Source organism: Petaurus breviceps, unplaced genomic scaffold, assembly GCF_028583685.1.
Source record: "Petaurus breviceps papuanus isolate PSGF00001 unplaced genomic scaffold, PetGlider_PUasm1.0 189, whole genome shotgun sequence".
In the NCBI taxonomy this organism is placed as follows: domain Eukaryota; kingdom Metazoa; phylum Chordata; class Mammalia; order Diprotodontia; family Petauridae; genus Petaurus; species Petaurus breviceps.
Window position 1 is genome coordinate 26,289,132 of NW_027185809.1, and position 20,705 is coordinate 26,309,836.

The 20,705-nt window shown below is 38.8% G+C and overlaps 1 protein-coding gene across 1 annotated transcript in view; it reads right to left on the reverse strand.

The window, feature by feature from the left end:
* MAP3K9 (mitogen-activated protein kinase kinase kinase 9) overlaps positions 1 to 9,114 on the reverse strand; it is a 129,118-nt gene extending 120,004 nt beyond the window's left edge. The window contains exon 1 of the mRNA XM_069091738.1: positions 8,259 to 9,114. Within this exon, the coding sequence (XP_068947839.1) occupies positions 8,259 to 8,673 (415 nt within the window). The 5' untranslated portion in view covers positions 8,674 to 9,114. The remainder of the gene's footprint in view (positions 1 to 8,258) is intronic.
* Positions 9,115 to 20,705: the final 11,591 nt, after the last annotated feature.

Consider the following 20,705-nt stretch of genomic DNA (forward strand, 5'->3'; position numbering starts at 1 on the left):
TTGATCTCATATCCTCTCATCTTCTTCAGCAGAAAGCAACCTCACTCATTCTTCCTCTGTTATATCTTCAACCTTTTACTATCTACTGGTTCCTTCTCTGTTGTCCTCAAACTATCTGCCCCATCTTTAAACAACCTTCATCTGTTTAAATTATTGTTCTATATCTCTCCTTTTCTAAGCCAACCCTAGAAAAAGTTATCTAGACTTTCAGCTTCCACTTCCTCTCTTCTCACTCACTCCTTAACCCTTTGCAGTCGGGGTTCTAACAGCTTCATTCACCTGGAAACTGTTCTCTTTAAAGTTACCAACAATCATTAAGACCCTGTAGGTGGAGTTGTGAACTGATTCAATCATTCTGTAGAGCAATTTGGAACTGCGCCCAAAGGGCTATAAAAACATGCATACCTTTTGAGCTAGCAATACTAGGTCTGTATCCCAAGAGATAAGAAAAAAAGGAAATGGACCCATATGTACAAAACTATCTATCGCAGCTTCTTTCTTGGGGCAAAGAATTAGAAATTGAGAGGATCTCTATCAATCGCGGAATGACTGGGCAAGTTGTGGTATGTGATTATGATGGAATACTACTGTACTATAAGAAATGATGAGCAGGATACTCTCAGTGGAAAGACTTGCATGGCCTGATGCAAAGTGAAATGCACTGTGTACAAAGTAATAGCAATATTGCAAGATGATTAGCTGTGAATGACTTAGCTATTCTCAGCAATACAATGATCCAAGACAACTCTGAAGGATTTATGATGAAAAATGCCATCCATCTCCAGAGAAAGAAATGATGGTATCTGAATACTTTTTTAGCTTTTTTAAATTTTTCTTGAAGTTTTTTTTGTGTTTTCTTTTACAGCATGACTATTATGGAGAGGTTTTGCATAATTACACATGTACAACCTATATTGAACTGCTTGTTTTCTCAATGAAGAGACTTGGGGAAGGAGAAAGGGAGAGAATTTGGAACTCAAAGTTTTAAAAAAAACAAATGTCAAAAATGTTTTTATGTGTAACTGGGGAAAAATAAAAATAAAATACAAAAAAAAATAAAGTTACCAATAATCCCTTGGTTGCCAAATCCAATGGACTTTTTTTTCCAATCAAAATCTTTCTCAAGCTATCTGCTGGCTATCCTGTCCTGCAAACATTCTCTTCTCTAAGTTTTTGTAACATTACTCCTGGTTTTTCTACCTGTCTCACCACTCCTCTCTCCTTCTCCTTTGCTGGCTCATCATCGATAGCATAGATGCCCCTAATTGTAGATTTTCCCCGAAGGTTCTGTCTTAGACCCTCTTCTCATCTGGGTAATCTTATAAACTCCCAAGGGTTTAATCGTCATCTCCATGCAGATCATATCCCAATCTCTCATCTGAGCTTCAACTCTCCATAACCAACTGCCTTTTGCACATTTCAAACTATATGTCCCAGAGACATCTCAAACTCAAAAAAAGGGGTCATCAAACTACAATGTTTTTTTGTATTTAAAAATGTAAAAACTATTCTTAGTTCACAGATAGGCTCTCCAGTTGTAAGTTGCCAAACTCTACTGTACATATTAATTATGTCCAAAACTGAACTCATTTCTCTCAAACATTCCCCTCTTTCAAACTTTCCTATTTCTGCTAAAGATACCATCATTCTCCAAGTCTCTTAGGCTTGCAAACTTGCAACCTTTTTTGTCACTCTCCATCTCATTTCTTATAACTAATCAATTGCCAAATTACGCCATTTCTAACACCAGTATCTGACCTCTCCTTCCTACTTATACTACTATCTCCTTAGTTAAGGCCCTCATCACCTCTCATCTATCAGAGGTTCCCAAATTTATTTGGACTACAGCCTCTTTTTAAAAAAAAAATTACTCAGTGTACCCCTAGAACTCTTGTTTCTTTAATCCCTTATGATTTTTTTTCAAATTTGCATCATTTCAAAAAATTTAAAATTTAATAATTTATTGCAAATTTGGGGTTTTTTTTCCTGCATTGAAATTTTGATGATGCAATATTATGTCATGTAACCATATAGCAACGTATTGTAAATAGTCACCACACGCATGTATTCCTGCTGGTGCATGCTGGACTTCCTAACAATGCACAACACACTCTCCTGCCAACACTTGCTTTTTAAGACCTGTCAGCAGACTTGACCATTGATCATTTACAACTTGTATTTTGTTTATTTATTTAGAAAATAATTAAATCACTATGACTTTAACTCTGTTAGACAATAGATAAAATATGTATGAATTTTTTTTATTTTATTACCTTTTCTTCTTTCCTTATGCTTCCACTGTCTCCTTATTTTTATTCATTGCCACCCAATTGCACCCAAAGCTACTAGTGCCCCCTTGGATCAGTTCAACACCCCCCAGAGGGCAGTATCACCCAATATGGAAACCTATGAGGATTGGGACAACCTCCTAATTAGTTTCTCTGCCTCAAGTTTCTCCCTGCCCCAGCCCACCCTACACACTTTCCCCAAAGTATTTTCCTTAAACACAGATCTACCCATGTTACTACCTTGCTCAATCAACTCCAATGGCTGCCAATTGCCTATAAGATCAAACATATAGGCTTTGAAAGTCCTTCCTGCCTAGTCTTAATCTATCTTTCCAGCCTCATTGAACATTACTTCCCATACCACCCTCTGAGATCCAACTACCTGGCTTTCTTTTTCTTCCTCAAAATATCCCATCTTTCATCTTTATACCTTGTCACTGTATATCCACTATACCCAGAATGCTTTTTGTCCTCACCTCCACCTGACAGATGCCTTCTCTTCCTTCAATACTCATGTAATGTCTTTAACTAACTGCTAGTGATTTTCATACTTTATATTTATTGTCTTTATATTGTTTCAGTACACTGTATATATAAACACGCATGTGCATGCACACACACATATACATGTTTTCTCCCCATTAGAATGTTCAATTCCTTCTGTTAGGAACTATTTCAGTCTTTGCATTTGTATCCACAGCACCCAGAACAGTGTTTGGTACAGAGCTGACATTTAATAAATGCTTCTTCATTGACTGATATCCAGAAAGACAGAATTTTATCCATGGCAATTCTGCAGATGCTGCTATGGGTACCTGGGTAGTGCTTAGATTATAACTGCCCTGAGGGACCTTACACCAGGATCATAAGGGAGAGATTGGGAGTTTTACATCAGAGGGAGAGGGCAGAGTGGGGTAGTGCTGGGGAAATATGGGTAGATATAAGCCCTATGACTGGTTATGGTAAGGAGGATGAAATGTAACACATCTTCCTACCCTTCAACTGGTTGATCACTGGAAGACTACTGTAGCTCTCAGCTACTGTCTGATCCCATTTGTAATCATTTTCTAATTTATGGTATACTCATTTGTCTCATCTCTTTATCCTCTACTAAGATATTAAGTTCATTGAGGACAGGGACTTTTTTTGTTTTGTTTTGTTTTTTGTCTTTGTATTTCTATGGCCTAGCACAGTTACTTGCACATGGTACCCACTTAAGAAATATTTGTTGAATGAATGAAATTTTGTGTAAATGTTGTGTTTTCCCAATTAGATTATACTTATTTTGAGGGCAAGAACTATGAATTATACTTCTTTTGAATTTGTATCTAGCAGGGTAGGTGGGATATAATATATGCTCAAAGTATACTTATTATATGAATCATTGCTGAAAGACAAGGTAGTAAAATGGAAGATGACTTTGGAGTCAGATCACCCAGAATTATATCTGGCCTCTAACACTTCCTACCTGTGTAGGGAAGTCATTTGACTTTCCTGGGTCTCAGGTTCATCATCTGTAAAATGAAAGATTTGGACTAGATGGCCTCTGAGGACCCTTTCAGCTCTAAATCTGTAGTCTTATGGTACTGAACTCATGGTGCTGAAGGAACAGCTCCTCTGGTTCCATCACTGAGAAGAAGGAAGAGAAAGAAGGGGGGAATATGGTAATGAACTCTTGGTTACAACATAAAACCTCAGGTGCTTGTTTCATACTTTAGGGAAACACTACACATATTCTGTATCAACTTTGAGACTAATGTCCAGGTAGAAGACGAGAACCATATAGAAAATAACAACACTGAAGAATGACTTTTCTGAGAAGACCCTACAGTGGTGTTGCTTTTTCTCAGGGATTATAGCTTATCTGTCTGTGAAACTAACCTTTCTTCTCTATTCCTATAAAACTTCAGTGCTGGTTTTAAATAAGAATCAGGTCATGAAGTTTTCAGCACAAGCTGCAGCACAGTAAACTTTCAAAAAACAAAAACCATATTTGTTTCACTTTGGGGTCATGCTTCCCACCCCTTAGATCATGTGCAATAATATAAGCACATTTCAGCATGCTCAGAGCAAATGAGCTGCAGATTCCTCAGAATCTTCCTGATCTACAAGGAAATGGCTAAGGATGCTCATAATTAAAATCTAAAGCACACTGGAACCTCCCTTTTGCTTTCTACTTATGAAGTAATGCAGGTGCAAATTAGCAAATAAACTTAATATATGCTCTGCTTGAAAGAAAAATAAAAGCACTTCTTGACAGAAAAAAATTGGTTTAGTTCACTGGACTATACCACCCAAAAAGACACAATGTAAACAATGGACTTTTTTTTATCCTTGAGAATGAGAAAGAACATTGAAAAGCTCCCGGGTTATATATGTCAACCCTATTGGGAGCCAAACTCTATTACTTATGCTGACTAGAATTTTAAAAAAAAGGTTTATCCTGTTATATATGAAGTAATAGATATGGGCATACTCCACAAAGTTAAAAGTGATATACTGATATAAGATAATATCAATAGCCTCCTAATTATCAACTATAATAACAATTAGCCCCCTAAAAATTTATCATACTATCCCTAGTGTCTTCCCTTTCCAAACCATCTTCATACATCTGCTAAATATTCTTAAAATTCAGATTTGATCATGTCACTTCTGTACCCAATAATCCTCAATGTCTCCCTATTGTTCCTGGAAAACAATATAAAATTCCTCAGCCTAGCACTTAAAGCCCTCCACATTTTGTCCCCTAAGTACTTATCCAGTGTTATTTCATATTATTCTCTCCTTTAGTCAAACTGCCTGCTAACTGTTTCCTGTACATGATATGTACATAGGTACATGTTGCCCATACATATTTTGTGTCCTTCCTTGGTACATTTGCACCAGAGGTTTCCAAGGCCAGACTGCTCTTCCCCTTTACCTCAGCCTCTCACAACCCCTACCTTCCTTCAAAGCACAGTTCAGATGCCACACAAGACCTTTCCTCATCTGTCTGGTCATTAGCACTCTCTCCGTCTTGAAATTACTTGTATGACTTTATGTATATTTTGTATTTACTTATATTAATACACACAGTCCACCCCAGTCATAAGCTCCTTTAGGGCAAGAACTGTTGTTTTTTGTTTGTTTGGGTTTTTTTGTCTTCATATCTCCCAGAATTAGCACAGTGCTTTTGCACAAAATAGGTGTTGACCAGATGTTTGTTGAATTGAATTTTTTTAGTGGAACAAAATTTGGGGAATTCTTGTCATCCATATTTGAATAGAGGTTAGTGATAAGAAACTTTCATTTTGAAATACCAACATTTAAACCAAAAAGATTAGTACTTCACAGTAAGTTCTTCAAGACCCAACATACAATGTTTGTAGAGCTCAGTCACAAATGTACAGATACCCAGAAGAAATTCTGAGAGGCTGGGTAGGTAGCTCGAGAGAATTATTAGTAGTTCTATCCCATTCCAGGCCTCTGGTGACAAATATGTCCATTTTAATTTTCTATATAATACTAAATGACCACCAGACAGCTGGTAGAACTGATAACTTCAAAGGACAAAAGGTTTACCTGTGGACAATCTACAGAACCATGATAAGGACCAAAGGAAAGAGTCACCAGAATCTTGTGTAGCACTAGATAACTTCAGTCTCCAAAAGGTATCAATTCCAGCAACATTACTCAGGGTCTTCTGAACAAAGTCAGTTCTTTCCACATTTGTGAATAGTATGAGGATTATTCTATTTCCTGTCTCTTCTTCACTACTGAAGTTCAATCAGTTCTACCCTGGGGGAATCTTATAAGACCCAAATTTGGTTCTTTTGTCTTTGGTAGAGGAAAAGCTCCTAAAATGAGACAATGTCAATCCAACTGGTTCATAGAGTTCAGGGTCATTTTTATCTTCATATACATCCAGTCCAGACAACTGCAACATATTTCAGAAGCCATGGAATGGCTTCAGACACTGAAGAAAAACTTTTCAGTATCTACTAAGTACTCAATTCAACATACATTTATCAAGAGTTTATGTGCAATTCAATTAGAAAAACATTTATTGAGGACATGCTATGAGTCAGGTATTATGGCTGGATCCTAAGTTCTCTCTACTCTAATTTTAGGTGGACCCTCTGAATTAAGATCAAAGGCTTCTTTGAGAGAAAACATTATACTCTAATTTAACTTAGTCATTAAAGTGACCAGGGTCATCCAACATGCCCATTCGATTCTTTCTCTGCCATACCACTGTATTTGCCACTAGCTACATCTGAGAGCACTCAGTTGAATTTTGAGGCTTTTAGTCCAATGGACTTTGTACCTGGACATTATTCACAAGAGTTCTTTTCAGAGCCCCAAAATTAAAAAGATTGACATGTAACTATATGCAGTTTTAAATTCAATGAAGAATGGAGGGCAAGGTTAGAACTGTAGGGATCCTAAATTGGGGCAAAAAAAAAGAAGAGAAAGAAAGATTTCTGGTATTGTTCTAAATTTCTGCCATGACATAGGATAGAAATATAGATGTAAGACTGAACTACAAACTACTTTTGTGGAAATAATTTACAAGTCAAGAGCAGAGAATAGTTTCACAATAGAGATTAAGTTAAACACTGAATATTTAAGTACTGATAACATTCTTGCTAAGAACCTGTGCTTTCCTCTTATTTTAAAGTTCAACTAGGATATGAAATATAGTGTAAATGTTAGTAAGAAGGAAAAATATTCAAAACTGGGTATCATAAGTTTAGAACTTGAAGGTACCTTAAAAGCCATTTAATCCAATTCCATCATTTTTTTTCTTTACAAATAAGGAAACTGATCGCTCAGATTGAGTGACTTGCCCAAAAACACCAAGGTAATAAGTACCAGAGGTGGTATTTGAACCCATGTCCTCTCACTATCTTTCCAAAAAAGTCTAGTCATACAAAGGAGCAGTTCAGATAAAAAAAAAAAACCTTTTATTTTTTTCCTTTCTGTCTTTTAAAATTTACTAGAATTGCCTAAAATTCGTGTGGTAATTTAGGTCCCCGGAGTTTAATGAGATTTACTTATCAGATGTGGGTAAGGACTGAGGATCATTCAAGAGAGTGACAAAAATACTATGGATAACTATTGATCATGGTCTGTCGTAGTGAAAAACTAGATTTAAAACCACTGTGGCAGAGAGAGCAAGGCATATTTCTAAAGGTTCTTTAAACAAAAGATTTTAAAACAACAACTACAACAAACAGCAGGTGAGTTAAAGAACTAGAATTCAGGCAATGAACTTTGTACTTCAGATACATTTTCCCCTCCCAACTCACCACTTCTTGGGACATCATTCACACAGTGAGGTCCCTAAAGATACAACTTCCTTGGTGTAGAGATGAGTCAAGAAAACTATACAATATTTCACAGAAATTTCAGCTTTGAGGAAACCTGGGGTTCGATGAATTTTTCGACCCCAGCCCTGTCTTGGACTCCCCAATTTTCCTTACAGCAAATGCATATGCAGGGTGGGGGAGGTAATGAAAAGAGCATTGGCTCTGTTTAGTAACTGTGTGACCTTAGGCAAGTCACTTTTCAGGGATGCTCAGCGTTGGTAAAAGGAGTGGGGGTACTAGATAACCTCTAAAATCGATTTTAGAAATACGTCGTTATGGTTTTACCCACTTAAACAGTAAAGGGTGAGCGGCTCCCCGTGCTAGGACTTGACTTTTCGGAGATAAGTCACAGTGGGTGGTAGCCCCATCAAAACTGAAAAGGCCCAAAGCCTGAGATTCGAGGATTGGCCTGCGCATTATGAATCTTATCTATGGCACTACCAAGCCCCTGCACCCGGCGCAAGCGCGCACCAGCTACCTTCTTTCCCATAGGTACTCCCCCTCCCTCCTTCGGCAATCTTCCTGCCCCAGTTCCCCCACTAGAACCAGGCCCCTCCCCTGTACCACTGCACCTTCAACCCTCCTCTCTGCACCGCCTGTCCCGCCTTGCCCTTACAGTGGATGGCTGGGTAGCAGCTGGGGTCTTCCCCACCGGGCTGGCAGCGGCTGGAGAAGGCGCTCCGAGGGGTCACGTAGTTGCTGGGGAAGATGCCCACCCGCTGATTCAGCTGTCCAGTCCACCAGCCCTCGTCGCCGGACACCTGAGAATCCTTGGACAGCACTTCCACCACATCGCCCAGCCGCAGGGTCAGCTCGTCCTCGCCTGCAGCCTCGTAGTCGAACACCGCGGTCCAGAAGGGCAGTGGTGGCTCGGATCCCAGCTCCTCTGCTACTGCCACGGCCCCCACCGCCCCCTCCTCCTCCTCCTCTTCCTCCTCCTCCTCGCCCCCGGCCCCGGCTCCATCCTCCCCGGGCGGGGCGGCGGCAGCAGCGCTCGCCAGGCAGCCGAGAAGCGCGCGGGAGGGATCCATGGAGCGGGAGATCCATGGAGCGCAGGAGCCGCCGCTGCCTATTGTTCATGCGGCTCCGCAGAAGCTGGGGGACCCCTCCCCCGAAGGCAGCAGCGGCTGCAGGTAGGGTGGAAGGTGGCGGAATAGGGCAGGACTGGGGGCCAGGGTAGGGGATGTGGAGCGAGAACCCCTCGAGGTGTCCCGGCCCGAAGAACCCTCAATGTTGCATGGGGGCCGGGCCGGATCCCCCGCCTTTCCTTCCTCACCTCCTCCTGTTCTACCTCCACCACACAGGGGTGGTGGGGTGGGAGGGGTATGGGGCTGGGGATAATCCGTTCATGAAGACTGCGCTCCCAGGTCTGCTGCCCAGAGCTGCTCCCGGCTCCTCGATCTCCTCTTCTCTCCACTCCCCTCCCCACCCCTTTCTTCCTGTCTTCCTAGCCTAGGCAGCACGCCCAGGACCACCTGACACCCACTCCGCCCCGCCCAACCCTGCGGACTCACTAGGGCGGGGACGGAGGACCGGGTGGCAGGCGGGGACTCCTGCTCCACCCTCAACCCCCGGTTTTTGCCAGCTTCCCTCCCCATTGGCCACGGAGATCCTGGGTCCACAGGTTACATTAGTTCTGATTGGGAATATCTTTTCCCCCTACTACCCGCCCCTCAACTACTCCCCTCCCATCTACTCTCCCTCCCTAATAAAAAGCACGCCTCCTCCGCAGGAAAGTCTCCGCCCCCTGCTTCCCCGATCTGGTTTCTCATTCTCAAACCCATGGATCAACCCTTTCCTCTAGCCCATTGGCCGGTGTCAGATTCAACCATTGGTGAGAATCACCTGTCGATTAACCGTGAGCGTACCGTCCTCCCCAAGTGAGGAGAACTCAAATTTCATTGGATAGTCTAAGAGAGAAGGGTGTGTTCTGATAGGTAATAAGCCACCCTCCATTCAGATTTAGTAAGAAACATAAAGGAAAGAGCTGTTTCTTTGTTTGCAAGGAATTGAATTGGAATATTTCTTGAACTTCACCTAAAGGGCCTTCTCAGCATCTGGGTAAGGCTTTCACTCCACGCGGGAAGACTCTTTCCCTCCATATCGTATTTTACATTTGGATTGACTTCCTCCTCTCTTCAGACCGTCAACCATTGCTCTATGATGAGGTTAAAAGTAGTCTATATTTGTCTAACATTTTATATACATTATCTTGTCTCTATACCTTTTCCATCTGCAGACCAGCCCTTGGTGTTTGGCAAGCAAGGTTTCTTAACCTTTTTGGTGTCATGGACCCTTATGGCAGTCTGGTGAAACCTATGGACCTCTTTTCAGAATGATGTTTATAATGAAGAAAATAAAATACTTGGCATTACAAAGGACACCAACTATATTGAAATAGTTTATCTATCTACCTATCTGTCTGTTTTTAAAGTTATCATGGCCTAGCTTAAGAACCAATGCCACACCAACCCTGCTGAAATCCCCCATTCCTTAAACCTTTGGGGGTTTTTTTCCCTCTTTTCTGTTTTCTGTAGGACTTATTTCTTGGATTATTGCGGAAGAACCAAGATTCATCATTTTAATGGTTACCAAATTCTCCACCCTCCGATATTTGGTTGGTCTACAAAGTAATATCCGCCCATACTTATTTTAATTTTTAGTAGTGGGGGGATCATAAAATTATGGGAATTTAGAATTAGAACAGTCCTCAGATTAACTACTTCAGTTTAATTTGATACATATATTGTGTTTATTATATAAAAGCACCTTGTTATGGGCTGGGGCACAGAGATGAAAAATATAATCTGTGCCTCAGAAATCTAAAACCTAATACAAAGGAATTATAAGTTATATACATCTAACGTTAAGAACGATGCACTGTCGCTAGTCAGCCAGTCAACAAGCATTTATTAAACACTATGTCCCAAGAATTGTGCTAAGCCCTGAGAGTACAAAAGAAAGCAAAGCCCATTGTAATTGCAGAGTCAACATGCAAATAACTGTATGTACAAGATACATATAGTGCAAATAGAGGGTTATCTCAGAGGGAAGCTACTAGCAGTGGAGTTTAGGGAGGAGATGATCCAGAAGGCCTCCTGTTGTTCAATTATTTCTGACTCTTCGTGACCTCATTTGGGATTTTCTTGGCAAAGATAATGAAGTGGCTTGCCATTTCCTTCTCCAGCTCAACTTACAGATGAGTAAACTAAGGCAAATAATGTTAAGTGACTTCCCCAGGGTCATACAGCTAGTAAGTGTTTGAGGTCACATTTGAACTCAGGGAGATGAGTCTTTCTGACTCCAGACCCAGCACTCTATCTACTGCCACCTAGCTGCCCTAAAGGGTTCTGGCAGAAGGTCTTGAAGTAAGCCAGGGGAGGAAGGACGTATAGGTGAGACAAGAGAAGATTCCAAGCATGAGAAACGATTGAGCATGGTCAGGAAATGGAGTTTTCTGTGGGAAGAAGAGCAAGAAGGCTAGTGGTGCTGGCTACTACATCATATGGAGGAGAGGAGAGTGTAAAAAGCCTGGGAAAGTAGGAAGGACACAGGTTATGAAGGACTTTAAATGCCAAAAAGTATGTATGCATGTATGTATATATTAAAAATATGTGTATATATGTGTGTACATATAAATGTGTATATATACATATATATGGGGCTAGACGCCTTTTCTTATATTTTTATTATACACCAGCACAAAATACTTAAGGATAAAGTTTTGGTTTGTAAGGAACAACTATTTTCTATACACAAAGTAGATGCTGAATGCAGAAACTGCCAAGTACACATTTGACAGACACAACAAAGTAAGTAAACATCCTAACTATTGTTATACTCTGACAGGAGGTTGATACTTAAAACCATTAAAAATGAAGCCATTTAAAGGACAGGTGATTAGGAAATTTGGATTTAAACTCTCCTCTGCTATGTTTTCTGGCAAGATAGCCAGGGGATTGGATTTATCATTGAAGCCAGGAAGAACTGAGTTGGAATCTTGCTTCAGACACTAGCTGTATGATTCTGGACAAATCACTTGATTCCTGTTTTCCTCAGTTTCTTCATCTGTAAAATGGGTGGTATAATAATAAAATTTGCCTTCCAGAGTTATTGTATTAATAAAATGAAATATTTCTAAAAACTTTAAAGCACTATATAAATGCTTAAAATAAGAAACAACTATATTTAAAACAATGTTTATACTTAAAACATTTAATGCAGATATTTTTATGTAAAATAATATATTTATGTTTAAAATAATTGTATTTCAAATAATGTTTGTACTTAAAATAGAATGTTTCCATTTAAAATAATATATTTATATTTAAAATAATAATTACTATTGCTACTCATGGGAGTAGTCATGTTTAAGAGGACTAGAATAGATGTAAAGGAATCATTCTGAAGTGTGGTCAGCACTGACTTGAAGAGCCAATATCTCTAAACCTGTTGAATTCACTGAGTCTAAACATGTCCATCTTGAGAATATTTGGTCACCCACCAAAAAAAGGAAATATAAAGCAGAAAAAGCAGATAGGCGGAACCTAGTTGAGTTCCCCCATTCTACGGGCTTGATCACTACATAACAGTGAAGAAGGGCTGGTCCTCACTGGAAATTAGATGATGCCACCTGGAGTGGTGAAAGAAGAAACATCCAGAAGTTATATCTCCTTTATAACTGAAACAATCCCCTTCATTACTGCTGCTACCTCAGGTCAGGGAAGAGGACCAAGGAACCATACAGGATTTGATGCATCATACTAAAGCAGTATAGATGAAATTATAAAAAGACCTGAGTTTGAATTCTGTCCTCAAGCACCTGTTAGCACAGATTTGTAGTGAAATTTCTCCAGCAGCAACGGTGAGCTTGGGAGTAGGAATGGAAAAGATAACATGATACCAGAGTTAGAGGACCTGTATGACCTTAGCCAAGTCACTTAACTTTTCTCACTTTACTCATGTAAAAATGTGAAGAGGATAGATGGGGTTGAAGTCCCTTTATGCTCTAGCAAAGATGCTGGAGTGGTTTACCTTTTCCTTCTCTAGATGATTTTACAAATGAGGAACTGAAACAAATAGGGTTAAGTGACTTGCCCAAAGTCACTCAGCTAATAAGTGTCTGAGGCCAAATTTGAACCAGAAAGATGGGTCTCTTGATTCCAAGCCCAGTGCTTTATCCTCTGTGCCACCTAGCCTCTCTAATGACTATGAAACTGCTATACTAAAACAGACATGGGGTTGACCCAGGTTTGGGATTAGCAGGATAGGGACAGATGATAAAAAGTTCAAGGGCAGAGGATGGTAGGTACATTGTTGAATTAGCCAACTATCAGTTCAAGACTATTAAAAAAAAACAGGAAGTAAAGTCCAAGTTGAGTTATAAATTCCTTCTACAAATAAACAAATTCCTTCTGCAAGAAAGAGAATAAGCAATTATATAGTGCCTACTCTTTGCACTTTCCAAATATTATCTCATTTGATTCTCACAATAACCCTGTGAGAAAGTGCTATTATTATTCCCATTTTACATTTGAAGAAATTGAAGCACAGTCACACAGCTAGGAAGCATCTAAGGTCTGATCTGAGCTCAGATCTTCCTGACTCCAGACCCAGATCTCCATCTACCCCATCATGTAGCTGCCCTTAAAACCACCGAGACAAATAGTTGCTCAGTCTCCTCTTGAACAACTCCAGTGTTTTTCCATTTTGTCTTTATATCTCAAGTGAATTGAACTGAACTCACCACTGCAAATAGAGTACTTTGGAATGACCCTAATTGATACAAAGTCATTCCTTGTATTAAACTGAGTGATGCTGTCTAGTGACTTGGTCCCCATCTTTCCTATGAGCTATAAAAATATCCAAAACCCAGTTTGCTATGGGATTAATTGGGATAGGGAAATTAAAAGTGATGGTTATCATTGTGAATCATGGTTTTCCCTACTACTTTTCCTCCTACTCTTGAGCTTTTCCTGTTGGCTCGATTGCACTGTGGATCACTGCTACCTACATAACAGATGGTAAAGAATCAAAAACAAATGAGCTTTTTCTTTTAAGACTGTCCAGGCTTCTAGTATAGTTCATAAACTAGTGCTACATCAAACCCCAAACTTTTTTATTACTTGTTCACATCTTAATGCACCATGGGTTTTTTTTGTATATGCAAATATGGTATGAGACTGTACCCCAGACTTGCTTCTATGATATAATAATGGCATAGATTTCAATAAAAAATGTCTTAAATATTTCAAGATTCACTAGGGTTCTAATAATAATCACAACTGATATGTATATAGCACTTTAAGGCTTGCAAAGTGCTTTGCCTACATCTGATCTTCATAGCAACCTTTTGAAGTTGCTATGATGCAGTGGGAAAATTGCAGAACTTAAGTGAAAAACCTGGTCAGAATAGCTACTCTTCTGCCTACACCTTGGCAGAGCTTTAGAACCAGTGATGTGGGAGAGCCAGACCTGATCACAGATTGTTCGGTTTTCTATGTAAGCATTTACACCTCAGGAATGAGGAAAAGGTACAAATCAGGGCTTGATTTATTGTCATGTTGATTTTCCAAATTTAAGAAAGTAACAAGAAAAATCAATAATGCAGATTAAATTTTAAAGTATGTGAGGCATATTTTTTTTTCCTAGAGAACTAGTTGTTAAACATTTACCAGCACATGACTGATTTGAACCCAAGGTCTCTGACTCCAGAGACAGTGTTCTTTTCAGTCTACCAAATCCTGAATATCATTCATCTTGAAGACTGATTTCTGAAAGACACCCTCAAAAATGAAAATTTTTTTTCATATTAAATGCAATAAAAAAAAACCTTGATCCCACAGGGGAATATTTTGTTCTTATCTTTGTATGTCCAGAGCTTAGAACAGTACCTAGCAAATTGCTGCTTATTAAATGCGGTTTGAATTTAATTAAATCAAATTCTCTCCCCTCAGCAGAGAGATGGGGAAAGGGAATGTTACATATATATCTGAGGCAGTCATTTTATGAGTTTCACTTAAATGTTTTCCTTTGTTACAAGGGGAAGAAATGAGTTGGAGTATAATTTTTTTTAATGACTTTTTAAAAAAAGGCATCAACAAAGCTTTAAAAAAAACTTTTATTTATTTTGTTTTTAATTTATGGAATAAGCATTTCCATAACATACGATAATTAAAAAATGATTGCAAATGAAACTGAAAACCTATTGTGAACATTTTGCTATTCCTTTTAAATATATATATATATATATATTTTAAAATTATTATTTTTCAGGGTGGCCAGGTGTCACAGTGAATAGAGTCAGGAGGACCTGAGTTCAAATCCAGTCTCAGACACTTAACATTTAACTAGCCATGTGACTGGCCAAGTCACAACCCCAATTGCCCTGCCTTCCCCCATCCAAAAAGCAAAAAATAAAATAAAAATAAATAAATATTATTAATTTTCAAAACACAGGCATAGGACTGCAAAATGCCTTGAGATGTCATGCAGCCTTAATTCAAGACCAAACCTAAATCAGTCAGAGTACAGGAGAATAGACCCATTGAATTTTGGAGATAGAGGGGCTGATGTCCAACCCATTAATTTTAGAGATGAGAAAACTGAGGCCTAGAGAAGTGATGATACTTGCCTAAGGTCACACAATTGGCCAGTGGCAAAGCCAAGTCTACATTAGAACCCAATATAAACAGTCAATTCTAACACAGGTCTCCTACTTATAGCCCAATGCCCTGACCATGCACTACACTGTCTTCCAGAATGTTTCCTTTTTTAAAAAAGTTTCTAAAGAAATGATACCACATCCTTCCCCAGTAACCCAAACCAATGTTTAAGAGCTACCTTGGTAGGAATTTTTTCCTTCCATATCTAATTTAAATCCTTGAAGCTGTAACATAAGTTCTGTTGTCAAAGAATATACAGTATTCATTATGAAACCAGTCACTTAGTGGTTTCCATAGGCTACAGGTCAGGATGAAGAACTATAGCTCTCCGTGGCTAGACCATACTTTCTTTGTTATTTTTTAAAAAAATATTTAAGTAATTTATCAGTCAATCAATCAGCATTTGTTGGGCACATATTGTGAAGAACATTTTGCTAAACTCTCTAGGTGAAAGTGATCCTCCCCTATCTTTTTATTTTTTATCATTAGTTATGTCCTACCTCCTTTGTATGGGCATACCCCATACTCTGTCCCAGGGGTTAGGTGATTTCTCCAAGGTCATCCAAATATATTGTAGAACCAGGACTTGTATCGAGGGTCTTTGACTCCAAATCTTTCCTCTTCACTGATCTCATTAATGTAGGTACTTCCTCCAGCAATGCAGTTCACAGCAGATAAACAGTTTATCATCCTTTATGACTCCTGCCTATTTTGTCCCATAAATCTGAGAGAGAAGGTTTACCCAATGTGCTGGTGTCCTTCTAAGTTTCTCTTTTTTAAAAGCAATTGGGGTGAAGTAACTTGCTCAAGGTTACCCAGCCAGTTATTTCTTGGTGTGGTGCTAAGTATCTGAGTCCAGATTCGATCCCCAGGTCATCCCAATACTGGGGCCAGTGCTCTTACTTGCTGAGCCACCTGGCTGCCCCATAAGTTTCTTAACATTAAATGGGTGCTAGTGCAGTCTATAGAATATCTATGTATTATTCCTTTTTCTGACTACTTGACCACTGCATAAGCCTCTTTGATGAAATTTTATGAATGGATGAATGAATTTGTTAATCATTTTCTAGGGATGTAGTAACAAATGAATCTTACATTCTTTTATTCCCATCTAATTTTTATTTTCTCTTAGTTACATATAAAAAACTTAACATTTTTAAAATTTTGAGTTTAAATTCTCTCTCTTCCTCCCCATACACCTCCTACCTCCTTGAGAAGGCAAACAATTTAACATAGACTAGTCATGTGCATCATAAAACATTTCCATATTAGCCATGTTGCAAAAGTAAAGACAGACAAAAAAAAACCCAACAACTATAATAAAAAAGTTTAAGAAGTATGCTTCAATCTGCATTCAGACTCCATCAGTTCTTTCTCAGAGGTGAATAGCCTTTTTTATCATGTTTTTTGGAATTATGTTGGATCATTGTATTGCTGAGAATAGCTAAATCATTCACGGCCGATCATTGTACAATATTGCTGTTAGTGTGTACTATGTTCTCCTGGTTCTACTCATTTCATTTTGCATCAGTTCATGAAAGTCTTTTCAGGTTTTTCTGAAAACATACTGCTCATCATTTCTTATAGCACAATAGTAATCGGTCACAATCCTATACCACAACTTATTCCGCTTTTCCCCAGTTGAATAGGCATCCCCTCAATTTCTAATTCTTTGCCACCACAAAAAAGAGCTACTATAAATATTTTTGTATATATAGGTCCGTTTTCCTTTTAAAAAAATCTCTTTGTGGTACAGACCTAATAGTAGTATTGCTGAGTCCAAGGGTATGCACAGTTTTGTAGTCCTTTGAGCATAGTTCCAAATTGTTCTCCAGAATGGTTGGATAAGTTCACAGCTCTATCAATTGTGTCCCTGTTTTCCCACATCCTCTCCAATATTTATTATTTTCCTTTTCTGTCATATTAGCCAATATGATAGGTGTGAGGTGCTACCTCAGAATTGTTTTAATTTGCACTTTTCTAATGTATGATGATTTAGAGTATTTTTTTCATATAACTATACATAGATTTGATTTCTTCATCTAAAAACTGCTTGTTCATATCTTTTGACCATTTATCAATTAGGGAATGACTTGTATGCTTTTAAATTTGACTCACTTCTCTATGTATTTGAGAAATGAGGTCTTTATCTGAGAAATTTGATGTAAAAAAAAAGGCTCTGTTTTCTGCTTCCCTTCTAATCTTGACTGCATTGGCTTTGTTTATGCAAAACTTTTTTAATTTCATATAATCAAAATTATTCATTTTTCATTCCCTAATGTTCTCTAGTTCTTGTTTGGTGATAAATTCTTTATTTATCCATAAACATGACAGATAAAATCATCCATGCTCCCCTAATTTGCTTATGACATCATCCTTTATGCCTAAGTAATTTACCCATTTTGACTTTATCTCAGTCTACGATGTGAAATGTTTGTCTATACATAATTTCTGCCAAACTGCTTTCTAATCTTCCTAGCAATTTTTGTCAGAGAGTAAAATCTTGGACTTCTGGGTTAGTCAAACACTCAATTACTATGGTTATTTATTACTGTGTATTGTGAACCTAATCTATTCCACTGATTTGCCATTCAATTTCTTAGTCAGTACCAGATTGTTTTAATGATTACTTTATAATATAGTTTGAGATATTATATGATTAGGGCGCTTTACTTCACATTTTTTTCATTGAATCCTTTGATATTCTTGACCCTTTGTGTTATTATTTTTCCTAGCTCTATAAAACAATTTTTTGGAATTTTCATTGGTATGGCACCGAATATGTAAATTAATTTAGGTAGAATTATCATTTTTATTATATTGCTTTGGCCTCCCCATTAACAATTAGAATTTATTCAGTTCTTTAGATATGATTTTATTTGTGGTGAAAAATGTTTTGCAATTTTGTTCATATGGTTCCTGTGTTTGTCTTGGAAGTCAGACTCCTAAGAATTTTATATTGTCTAGAATTGTACATTCTCATAGAGGGAGAAAAGAAATATAGTAGGGTGATGGCTAGGGAGGGTAGTTTTGGCATGGAAAAGTCACAGGAATTGAAAATGGCATTATAAGTCCATCAAATGTCATGTCTCCCCTGATAGCAATCTATTATTGACTATATTACTTTTACATAAATGACAAAATATCCAGGTACACCTGGTTTTCCTGATGTATAGCTGAATAGAATATTAAACATGGTCTTCTTACAGCTAGCTATGTGGGGTTAAATGAATTTATACTAATTCATTCACTAATCAAGACAGTTCAGTCCCAAGTAGAGATCCAGTGCTGAGTGGATTAATTCCTCTATGGAGGGATAGCAGGAACTCTGAAGAGCAGGTCTAGAGAGTGATTCTTTTCAGATAGGGCACAGGAGAGCAGAATATAGCAAGATGCCTGGGCAGGTTGTGTTTCCTAGTGAATAGCTAGAACCTGATCTTTGAATAGAAATCATCACTGGTAATAATTGCCATCGTCCTTTGGGTGACTCACAATTTTATTTTCTCTAAAAATACAGGAAAAAAATGTGTTGCAAGAAATGATGAGTTTTTGTTTCAGGGAGAAGCTGGGGCATCATTGAAAGGACTATACAATTTCCCCCAAACAATCTAACTCTTCCTCCTATTCAGGTTTAGGCTTAGTTCATTGTACATATCTGGTGACTGTCTGAGATATATGTACTGATAGACAAGCTCTATGGCATGTCCATCCAACTATATGTCATTATCTGGACAATAAGCCTTCTTCATCCGCTTGGATGTCATTGTATGGATAGTTAAGCCAAACATTTTTCATTGATCATGGATCTCATTTAGTAGGCTCTTCAGTTTCCCAGAACTTAATGGAATCAACACAATGGAATCTGTAAAAAAAGAAGATATATAGGACTTCGCCATCTGTAGAAAAACTCTTTTTGGGGGTGGAGTCAAGATGGCAGAGTAGAAACAGGACCTCCCTGCAACTCCAGCTCTCGCCACCTGCAATCCATGTAAAAGGGAACTCTGAACAAACTTTGGAGCTACAGAACCCACAAAATGACACAGAGAAACTAACCTACCACTGAAGAGAGCCCAGAAGGCTGACAAGAATTAGCCAATGCAGTGCTCTGGGAGCCAAGCCCGGCTCCACACAGAGGTTTTAGCCCCAGGGCGGGCCTGAACAGCCACCAGCTGGAGGGACTCCAGATCACCAGCAGCTGTGATGGTTCAGAATTATCAACACAGATGCTAAGGACAAAGTGAGAGGTCAGTGCAGTGTGTACTTTGGGACCCAGTAGTTGCGAGTGTGTTGGCTTTTGCCCCCAGAGCAAGAAGCCACTGAGAGCTGCGGCACAGCCACCAGCCAGGTGGCAGCTTCAGCTCCTAACCTGCAGACTATAGGGGGACCAAGCAACCAGTCTGAGGGATAATCGCTCTTGCTTTAACCTGCTTGGATCTGGATTGTGGTCTAGGGTGGAGGTCCTGGGGTGTGTGACCAGCTTGCCAGAGCACGTGGAGGCTTCAGAAAGGGCACCATTTTCAGCAGCTGATAAAACCCTAGCATTTGGTATGAAGCTCCCCTGTCTGGTAGCAGAGTCCTACTGTGGCAAAAAGCCCAAAAGTCAAGTAATTGAGTGGCAAAATGAGCAGGCAAAGGAAACAAAGCAGACAGAAGATTCCAACATTACACTCCTATTTTGGGGACAAGAAGGAGCAAAGAATGGAACAGGAGGAAGACAGTGAAGTCAGAACTCCTGTGCCAAAAGCTTCAAAGGAAAATACAAGCTGGTTACAGACCATAGAGGACCTTAAGAAGCAGATAAGAGAAGTGGAGGAAAAATTGGAAAGAGAAATGAGAATGATGCAAGAAAATTATGAAATGAGAGTCAACAGCCTGACTGAGGAAAATAACACCTTAAAAAATAGACTAACTCAAATGGCAAAAGAGGCTCAAAAAGACAATGAGGAGAAGAATGCCGTAAAAAGCTGAATTTGCCAGATGGAAAAAGAATCTCAAAAGCTCACTGAGGAGAATCATTCCTTCAGAATTAGATTGGAGCAAATGGAAGCTAGTGACTTTATGAGAAATCAAGGTTCTGTTAAACAGATCCAAACAAATGAAAGAATAGAAGGCAATGTGAAATATCTCATTGGAAAAACCACTGACCTGGAAAATAGATCCAGGAGAGATAATTTAAAAATTATTGGACTACCTGAAAGCCATGATCAAAAAAAGAACCTAGAAATCATCCTTCAAGAAATTCTCGAGGAAAACTGCCCTGATGTTTTAGAATTAGAGGGCAAAATAAAGGTTGAAAGAATCCACCGATCACCTCCTGAAAAAGATCCCAAAAAGAAAACTCCTAGGAATATTATAGCCAGGTTCCAGAATTCCCACATCAAGGAGAGAATATTACAAGC